This window comes from Aplysia californica, unplaced genomic scaffold (assembly GCF_000002075.1).
Source record: "Aplysia californica isolate F4 #8 unplaced genomic scaffold, AplCal3.0 scaffold00051, whole genome shotgun sequence".
NCBI classification, from domain to species: Eukaryota; Metazoa; Mollusca; class Gastropoda; order Aplysiida; family Aplysiidae; genus Aplysia; species Aplysia californica.
Window position 1 is genome coordinate 1,700,524 of NW_004797321.1, and position 10,021 is coordinate 1,710,544.

General features: G+C 39.1%; 1 protein-coding gene across 2 annotated transcripts in view; it reads right to left on the minus strand.

Annotated features, from left to right (window-relative positions):
* Window positions 1–1,320: 1,320 nt before the first annotated feature.
* LOC101852081 (calcium-binding protein P) overlaps window positions 1,321–10,021 on the minus strand; it is an 18,276-nt gene continuing 9,575 nt past the window's right edge. The window contains exons 5-6 of one of the 2 annotated variants that reach the window (XM_005092714.2): window positions 6,213–6,365; window positions 1,741–1,825 (exon numbers count right to left, since the gene is read on the minus strand). In XM_005092714.2, coding sequence (XP_005092771.1) covers window positions 6,237–6,365 — 129 coding nt within the window. In that variant the 3' untranslated portion in view covers window positions 1,741–1,825; window positions 6,213–6,236. Of the gene's footprint in view, window positions 1,826–6,212; window positions 6,366–10,021 lie in introns of both variants that reach the window. The other variant, XM_005092715.3, reaches the window with a different exon arrangement.

Genomic DNA, 10,021 nt, shown 5'->3' on the forward strand with positions numbered 1-10,021 from the left:
GATCCGGACATTGGAGATTGTCTTGTTAGTGAGACAACTTCCTCGGCCTTCTGCATAAATTTGTAAGTATGGAATAATAAAAGACACAGTAAACTTGAACAGAATGGTGTCAATTAAAAATCTATAAATCAGACCCTAGTGTCGATTTTCAGGCTGATATCTCCATTCTTGGATTGCGAGAAGTAACTCATTTTGTCACCACGCCTCACATTTGCATTCATGCATAATTTGGTATATTCCTCAATACGAAAGCAACATATCTTCAACAAGCTGTTTAACTGTGTAAACACAGAAAGCAACATTTTTCCGCACAGAAAAAAACCACCTTTTTTTGCAACAATTGTACTTAATTACTTAATTTATGTATCTTTTCTTGCCTTCTTCAAAACTTACAATTTACAATGTGAATTTTGACAAAATATTTCATGTAACCAATACCATAGATTAATTAAGAAACTGCAATAGGAAAATGTTTTTCAAATGTAAGGGTCAGAACCTCTGAACAGCCGACTCAGCATATTATATAACAAAGCTACCTGAGAATGTTCTCAAGGGGCAGGGAAAGGCAAGACTCTTTTTTTTTATAGTAGAGGGTTTAACGGCGCTCGCAACTCTGCATAAGGCCATATGAGCGCCAAGGGGTGGATGTCAACAGAGAAGTCTTTACAGGGAAGCAGACTTAGACTGCTCACCTCTCTAGCTTCAACAGCACAAGGTCTGCTTCGACTATCAAGGCACCCCAAAATAGCAGGTCACAAGAGAGTGACAAACATACAAAAGAAAAAGAGGAAAATGACAATAGTGAGGATCAGGAAAGAAAAAGCAGCAGTTCCCTGTTTTTAGATCAGGCACAGTTATGAGTGTGACATGAGTCAGCCCATTTACAATTCTACTACGTTTGAACGATAAATGTCCCCCCTTTGGGAATAGCCTAAAGACACTACAGCCTGATCGTTATTGCTCCCTTAGTCATTCACAGAAGACACTCCACCTACGCCATGTCTCTTTTGACCAAAATCACACCATTAAAAAAGGTTAAAAACTATTCGTATTTTTACGGCCCCATCAACACAATTTAGATCATTTACGTCTGACAGTGAAGTGCCCAACCATCAGTTCACCGCAGACACATCGGTTCAATTTCATTTACAAAGAGCCAAAAATCCACACACAGAACAACTAACCCCCCAACAAAACAATCGTAGCTGGAGTGACTACCTTTCTTCGGCATGCTCACAGTTCTTCCACTGTTCCGTTATCTTACTATAACTTTCTCACGCCCCACGACAGTACACTGGGAAGGGCTCCGACAACATGCTCTTTTTTTCCATGCAAAGCAATCAAGTCAGGGGAAGTGTAAGTGCACGCTCTTAACGTCCTTATAGACAATATTTTATTATTAAAGAGGCGGGGAACTCTCAGTTTAACGTCCTTTTCGACAATATTTTATCATTTAAGAAGTGGGACCCCCCAGTTTAACGTCCTTTTCAACAATATTTTCATATTCAAGAGATGGGGACCTCAGAGTTTACCGTCCATCTGTGATATAACACCAAGTCAAATAGGTTAAGAACCTTGAAAACTCTGCACTCACTTCAAAAACACCACCCTGTATAGGATTCAAACCAGGGCTATCCACTCCGTGGTCCAGCATGACAGCGATTGAGCTACGGGGGGAGCCCCCTGGTCTGGGTTCAAAGTTCACCTAGGTGACAATTGTGATGACAACGACGAAGAAAATGATGAAGAAGACGATGAAGCAGAGAATGAACAGGCACATCTTTCTCGAGTTCTGATTCCCGATGTTGGACGTCGTCCCATAGGCCTGCGACAAGGAAATAAAAACAAAACACCCACGTTACATACGGACAAAAAAACAAAACACCCATGTTACATACGGACAAAAAAACAAAACACCCATGTTACATACTCACAAAAGAAACAAAAGACCCACCACGATACATACAGACTAAACACCCATGTTACATACAGACAACAGAAACAAAACACCCATGTTACATACAAACAGAACACCCTCCACGTTACATACCACGTTGCATACAGACAAAAGAAACAAAACATGTACATTACGTATACAGACAACGGTCTTCCTTTAGTTTTAGTAAGAGTTTTAAGTCACTTGCTACACAAATAGGCCATGTGAGTGGCAAAGATTAGTCATGTTACTACAACCACAACTAGAAAGCAACATGCAATGAAAAGAAGGAGGAGAGATAAGAACCATCGATGTTTGATAGGAAAAAATGAGCAAACAACACCAAAGCACCCACTAACCACCTAACCAAAGATCTTCATCCCTTTAAGTTATAAAAACAATGAGTAACATAAAATATACATAATACAAAAAAAAATAAAAACAAAACTGTGATGGTATATAAAGGCAGAAGTCTTCATTCGTGCAAACAATTATAAAAAAACAAAACGTAACTTTTCTATCTCCCACTACTACCTATAATAAGAGTGGCACAGCACCGATGTTGACCTCATTTCCAACTGACCTAGACAAACATTTCTTTAAAAAAAACTTCATTTTATTCAGCTAGCTTCATTCTTCTTCCATCAACAAAACATTTGATCAGCAGCCACAGTGCTTGACTTTTTGCATACATATGCATTCTTTTGTCAGATGACGGATACATTCTATTCATGTGTATGAAAGGGTTGCTGTATATGAAAGGACATCGTTGTGTCGTAGGCTGTCAATTTAAAAAATCTTATTTGTGAGGCAGTGTGGTGATATTAGATCCTCGTCGAAATAATGAAATCCAAGAAATCTGCATTTTTCGGCCAGTTTGGACAATAACAAATTTTTATATTTTTTTTGGCTCAACACCTTGTATGTCCATGTAAAAATACGTTTTTGGGTGGATTTTCTGAAAAACACAAAAAAGGCAGAAAAAATGTAAATCTTCAGTTTCCAAGGACTCTCAGACTATGTAAGTTACAACACTCTGGCGGCCACTTTCTCACTAATTTTACCTCTGAAACCAGGCGACCGTGACCTCCCTCAATTGCAAATATTTCAACTTCTATTCAACATAGATGGATATTTCTTTCACCTAAAGGAAGGCAAATGAGCAGGCTTTAAAATGATACCAATAGCCCCATACGCCCAAAAAATGACGAGCCGCTGATTCCACCACGTCATGACACAATGTTGTAGGGTTTTGACGAGGGGGAATTAATTAGCCGTTGTCTCATTTAGTCTTCTTAAAAAATAGAAACGGATTCAGGTGAATTAAACATTTTGTAGTAAAATAACATCCTGAGCAAAGTAAAAGTGATCTTTTTTGCTTCTCCCGAGATTCTCCTCTGTGGGTGGTTGGCGGGTGCTCTGGTGTGGTTTGCTTCTTCTTTCCTATCAAACACCTACCGTCCTTATCTCTCCTCCTTTTCTGGTGTTAGTTACTCTCTTGTAACACCTGTAATCTTCGGCACTTATATGACATTATTGTGTTGCAAGTGCCGTAAAACACTTACTAAAACAAAAAAAACTACGATTCTTCTCCTTTGCCCACCACAACGATGAATGACACTGAGGATTTACAAGAGGTTGTGTGTTTGTCAGTGTGAATTCACACAAGTAAAAAAAACAACATTCACCCTCTTTTGGACAAGGCTTAACCTCACAAGTACAAGGCTTAACCTCACAAGTACAAGGCTTAACCTCACAAGTACAAGGCTTAACTTCACAAGTACAAGGCTTAACTTCCAACTTCCCACTCATTTACATGTATCTGCAGACACAGCTTAATCTCCCACACCAGCCTACAGTCTCTTTAGTTTTAGTAGACGTTTTACGGCGTTCGCAACTGCGTAAGGTCATATGAGCGCCAGAAGATTAGAGGCGTTACAAAAGAGTAACAAATATAAAAAACAAGAAGGGGAGATAAGGACGATAGCCTATGTTTGATAGGAAAGAAGGAGCAAACCACACCAAAGCATCTGCCAACCACCCACTCTACAATCTCTGGAAGTGCAGGCAGACTTGGCTTGTCAAAAAAACCAAAACCCAAATAAATTATAAACAAAAACATATACAAAGCCTTAGTTTTAGTAATTGTTTTACGGTACTTGCAACACAATAAGGTTATATAGGTGCCGAAGATTAGAGGTGTTACAAGAGAGTAACAAACACAAAAAAGAAGGAGGGGAGATAGAGACCATAGATTTTTTATAGGAAAGAAGGAGCAAACCACACCAGAGCACCCGCCAACCACCCACGACATACAGAGCCAAACAAGAAAACAAATCATAAACACAAAGATAAACACAGCCAAACAAATCATAAATACAATCACAGACATTGCCAAACAGGCAAACAAATCATACACATAAACATAGACATAGCCAAACAAGCAAACAAATCATAAACACAAACATAAACAAACACATATCATCCACATGCTGTTCAAGTGTTGTGCGTTCAGAAAGCAAAATTATTCTGGAAGAGAAAAAAACTTCTATTCTTTTAGAAACTGACCCTGCATTATGTATGCATGCGTCACAATGCTGGGGAATCAGGCACTCGTCAATCAACTTTTGAGCATGCAAAGTTATTGGTATCATCTTAAAGCTTGCTCATTTGTCATGCTTTTGCTGAAAACCCCCCCAACAAACTCATGTATCTTGAATAGAAGTGAAATATTTGCTATTAGCGAGAAAAGGGTTGCCAGAGTTTGGTGACTAGCATAACTTAAGAGTCCTTGAAAACTGTAAATTTACACTTTTGTGCCCTTAATCAAAGTTTTTTTGTTTTTTTTACAAATCCACACAGAAATGTGTTTTTAAATGGACGGAAAAAGTGTTAAGACAAAAAAACAAAAATTCGATAAAAATTGCCAATTGCCAAAACCAGCGGAAAAATGATGGTTTATTAAATTTCATTATTTTGATGAGCACCTAATTTCACCATGAAGCCTCACAAATTTCTTTGCTTTTTTCCCAAACATTCAGAATTTGAACTTTAACAAAATGTTTCTTGAAAAAATGCTACCAAAACCCACAGATTATGAAACTCCCAATAATTTTTTCAACCATAACCAGAGTCTGTGGTGTAGCAGTTAGGCGCTTCATCGTCGCATACATGCATCACCATCATCATCATCATCACCATCATCATCACCGTCACTGTTTTCTCACCCTGGATCAGGGTATAGGGGCCACCAACAAAACTCTTTCCACCTTTCCCTATTCCGAGTTAGCCTCTTGGTGTTATTCCGTGTCTTCCCACTTTTCTGTCCATCATTCTCTGCGACTCTTCTACAGGTTCCACATGGCCTTCCCCTTGATCTTTTACCCTGCGGATTCCAATCCAACACTTTCCCTGTTATGCAGCTGCCCGACTTCCTGAGAGTATGTCCAGTCCATTGCCGCTCGCTTTCTTCCCACTTCATCTCTGACTGGGCTCTGTCTTATTCCCTTTAATACTTCTTCATTGGTGACCCTGTCTGTCCACCTGATCCTCAGTAACTTCCTTAGACACTAGTCCTAGAAAACCTGGATCCTCTTTATGCAAGTCTGAGATGCATTCCGTGCCTCACATCCATACAACTTTTACCAAAGAAAGGTTATTTAACTCTTTATCTCAAGCAAGCCGTCATCGTTGGAATTGCTGTGCCGGTGAGCCGCTGGCAGCAGCTCGGGTACATTCCTTTATGACGACTCCATCAAATTACTTTTAGGCAACTACCAAAAACAGGTTTCCTTTACCAAAAGTTCATTCATTAGATGAAGCACCATCGAAATAGGTTCACTTATTTGTGGGTTTAATGACCCATTTAGTGACGTTTCTGGCATTTTCAGATTTAGTACCAAAAAAAGGGCCTCGACAAAGTGGGTTTATTTGCCCCCCCTCGGAGATAAAAGAGTTAAAAACCATCATGAACAATAAGGGTTCTCTCAAACAGCAACTTTTCTAAAGCTTTGCAGAATAATTACCAGAACCAGTGATTGCGGTGTAGCGGTTAGGCTTTTCGCAATCTCGCGCAGGAGAAGACCTTAATTCGATCCCCGAGTGTGGAGAAATTGTTATCCAGTATCCCGATCTTTCAGCAGGGATGTTTCATTCCTCTCAGCCTGGGTCGGCTCTGACAGGCAGGGTCGGAAGCCCACCACCTAAATGATCTAAATTGTGTCGACGGGGGACGGTTAAAAACACCCACACTTTAAAAAAGAAACAAACCAAAAACCTGAATGTGTGCATCCTCGCGAGGTTATCCACGGAACATGGTTGTCATGATGACAATACAGACGACAAATGTTATCAAAAACACAACCACACCGAGAACGATCTTCCGTTGGCGGTTGCCAGCGACGGGGCTGACCTGAGCGCCTGACACCACCTGTGCCATTGGGAGATGGAAACAAAAAGTCCTGGATCAGACACCTGACAAAACCGAGCTGCCACTTGCTATTGTATCATATTATTTGTGAAGCACACAGGACTCTGAATGTTGCTTGTCTGGTTTTTCACTTCGTTTTTTTTTTTTTAATATAAATTTCTCTAGAAAAAGAGGAAGAAATGAGGAGGGCAATGAGGAGGAGAATGAGGAGGAGGAAGAGGAAGAAGAGGAGGAAGAGGAAGAAGAGGAGGAAGAGGAAGAAGAGGAGGAAGAGGAAGTAGAGGAGGAAGAGGCGGAGAAGAAAGAGGAGGAGGAAAAAACTAGATTGCAATTCAAAGGTGCATTGAAAACCTGACTTCTCAAAAACTGACAGTGAGCCATCTCAGGAATGTAAAGAGAATAGACTACGATAAAATTTATCTTATTTTCCTCTTTTTCTTAATTGTAGGCATTTTTACACACCAATCCACACAATTCAAATTATTCAGGAGGCGGGCTTCCGACCCTGCCTGTCAGGGAGAACCCAAGCAGCGATATATGCAGAAAGATCGATATATACTCCATAAAAAAAGATCTCCTCACTCAGGAATTGAACCTGTGCAACATTTAAACGCAGAAATAATACACCACAGACGTTAAGAAACCAAGGGAGGGGAAAATAAATCCAAGACATTCCCTATGGCAATATACAGATGTTTACAGACTTCCAAGTCACGTATCATCCGAGCACGGAAAGAGGAGAGACTATGTTTGTGAGGCAGCGTGGTGGAATCAGGCTCTCGTCAATTTTGGGGCATGTGGAGTTATTGGTATCATTTTAAAGCTTGTTCATTTATAAGGACATAAAAGATGCTGAGCCAAAAGACAAAATTTGAAATAATTGCCAAACTGGAGGAAAAATGCCTGTTTCTTCGATTTCATTTTTTTGACGAGTGCCTGATTCCACCACGATGCCTCACGTTTAGATTTATACTTCACACTCCCTGGGTCCTTAGCTTTCTAGCGACAAACTTTAACCTTTCGTTGGAGCTACACCAATCATCAGGAAACATTTTTCTCATTAGTTTTTATACAATTACTTTATAAATGGTGAACATGCCGCAGAAACTGCGGGCCTTTGTAACTCAAGAACGGTACAAGACTTTTGGGATTTCTGGAAAAATCTCGGCCAAAACATTCCACAATTATCGTGCAGACAAAACTTCGCGGTGCAACTTATTGTCAAATATTTCTGTTAACTACCGAACATAGACTCTCCATAGAAAATTCCTTAATAAACACTAATTAAGTATCCAAGTGGGCGATTTCTGCAGATTCTACAAGGTTTGGGGCTATATCGCTTATAAAAGTAGGTCTGTCATTTTTTTCAAATCGTGACATCATCTTTTTAGAACACATGTTTTGAGAACCTTCAGTCCAAATAATGAGTTCAGTACAAATTTATTTCTTGTTACAAGTTTTTCCGCAAAAAAATAGTCATTGGTGAGCTGTGACGTAGGCCATATGAATATATGCAAAATGTGTGTGAGAAGCGGGTAGTGCTGTGAACCATCCCACTTTATATAATAGATTTATGAAGAAAAGTTTTTTAATTTAGCCTATATTGCTGTGGAAAAATAATAATGATTAAGTTAAGACAAACTGATACAAACTGCTGTGCAAAGTATGGATGACATTGATTCACCAGTTAAAGAGTTATTTGAAAATAAGTTGCGTCACAAATTTTTTACCGCATTATATGTAGTAAATCTGATTCTTTTTCAGTACAAAAACAAAAAAAACCTCCACAGTTTTGTCTATAAAGGAACAAAAAGTGGTAGACCATAAATATTCAGTAGAGGAAAGGATAAATGCAATGCAATAAATGTCATGCAAAAACAAATGCAAATTTTGAAAAAGGAGTAAATAAAAATGCTGTATAAGCTAAAAAGCCAAAGCAAAGCAACTCAAAAAACAAACCAAAGAGAACTACACACAAAGCCTCTGCAACAAAAAGCAACTGTGTGGTGGATGCACAATGCAAGGTAGATTGTATGTTTCCACAGAACGTCTTGTGCTCTGTCCACAGACATGCCTCTGCATTCAATTTTGTAACCTGAGTGAAAATAATCTCGCTGGCGCTACATGTGACCCTAACTATCATTGTATGAAAACAGAACATAATATGGAGTAAATGGGAACGTTATCGATACCGGTACATGGATAGAAATTAAACATACATGTACTTTAAATATATTCAGCAATATGACTCAACACTACTCAAACGGAATGCGAACATTTTGTTTTCTTTTCTCATTAGCTTATTTATCACTTTGACTGAAGTTTTGCTTCTTCACCCAAGTGACACATATCTTGAAATTAAAAAAAAACCCATTGTCATTGTAGATATATATATGTGAGGCATCGTGGTGAAATCAGGCACCCGTCAAAATAATGAAATCCGAGAAATCTGCATTTTTCGGCTAGTTTGGAAATTTTGGTCTAATTTTTGTTTTTTGGCACCACAGCTTGTATGTCCATTCAAAAACACTTTTATACATGAATTTTAGGGAAAAAACCTTGATTAAAGGCACAACAAATTTTAATTTGCAGTTTCCAAGGTCTCTTAAGCTGTGAAAGTCACCAAACTTTGGAGGCCATTTTCTCACTAATTTTACCTCTGAAACCAGGTGACCCCACCTTCTCACGGCTGTTCCCGAGCGGAGCACTTAGTTACCTGAGGAATTGACCCGGTCAGCCATGCCACGCCCGGGTGGCCAGGGAGGTCACTTTGACCTTTGCTCTACGAGTGAACTGTTGTGACTTAACAATTTTTGTACAGTTTAATATCGTCATTGTGGCTTTACCCACAGGCAAATCAAAGTAAAAATACTATCAACAGATAAAGGCATTCTTGAGCTTTAGAGCAAATAATTTTTCATTGATATTCATAGCTGGGCCCCCTTTAAAACATGGCGCAATTGAGGGCAGCTTTAAGGGAAATTTTTACGTGGGTCTACTTTTTAAAATTACGATATTTAAAAATGTGAACCTCAGATCTATAAAACAATCAGTGGTATACAACAGTGACATGATAAGCTTTCAGAAACACTTACTTTTGGTTCGATTGGTTCAGAAACGTGGAAATTGTAGAAGATTTACCACTGTCCAGCTCATGAAACGAGAGATTTTTCGTTGTCTCCCCACAGTTCAAGCAGAAATAGTTAACTTGTATAGAAGTTTCACTACTATCCAATTCATGAAACAGGAGTTATTTCCTCATTGTCTTCTCACAACTAGAGCTGCTTTCACTTTCACAAACACAAAAATGAATACTCGTAACAAGAAATGCAAGTGTCTTTGAGTTCAAAGGCTAGTTGTCTTCCACTTCTTTCCCTTCAGTAAGAGCTTTCTACTGCTTCCCTTTTCCCTTAATTCCCACTGTCCTTTTCTCCAGTTTTTGCGATGCTGAAGTGAACGAGTTCGCCACCCTCCTCGCTCATTAAACCTAGATCTAGATCTAGGCCAAATCCATATCAACTGTACCTTCCTTTTCTCTGCCGAGTAGTAACGTTTTCTGCGTGTCATTTGTGTAGCGAGTGTTTTTTTCTAAATCAGACAATGGTTGTGTAATATGTCTCTGAAGTGCATGCTCTAGTGATGTGTCTTTAAACTGC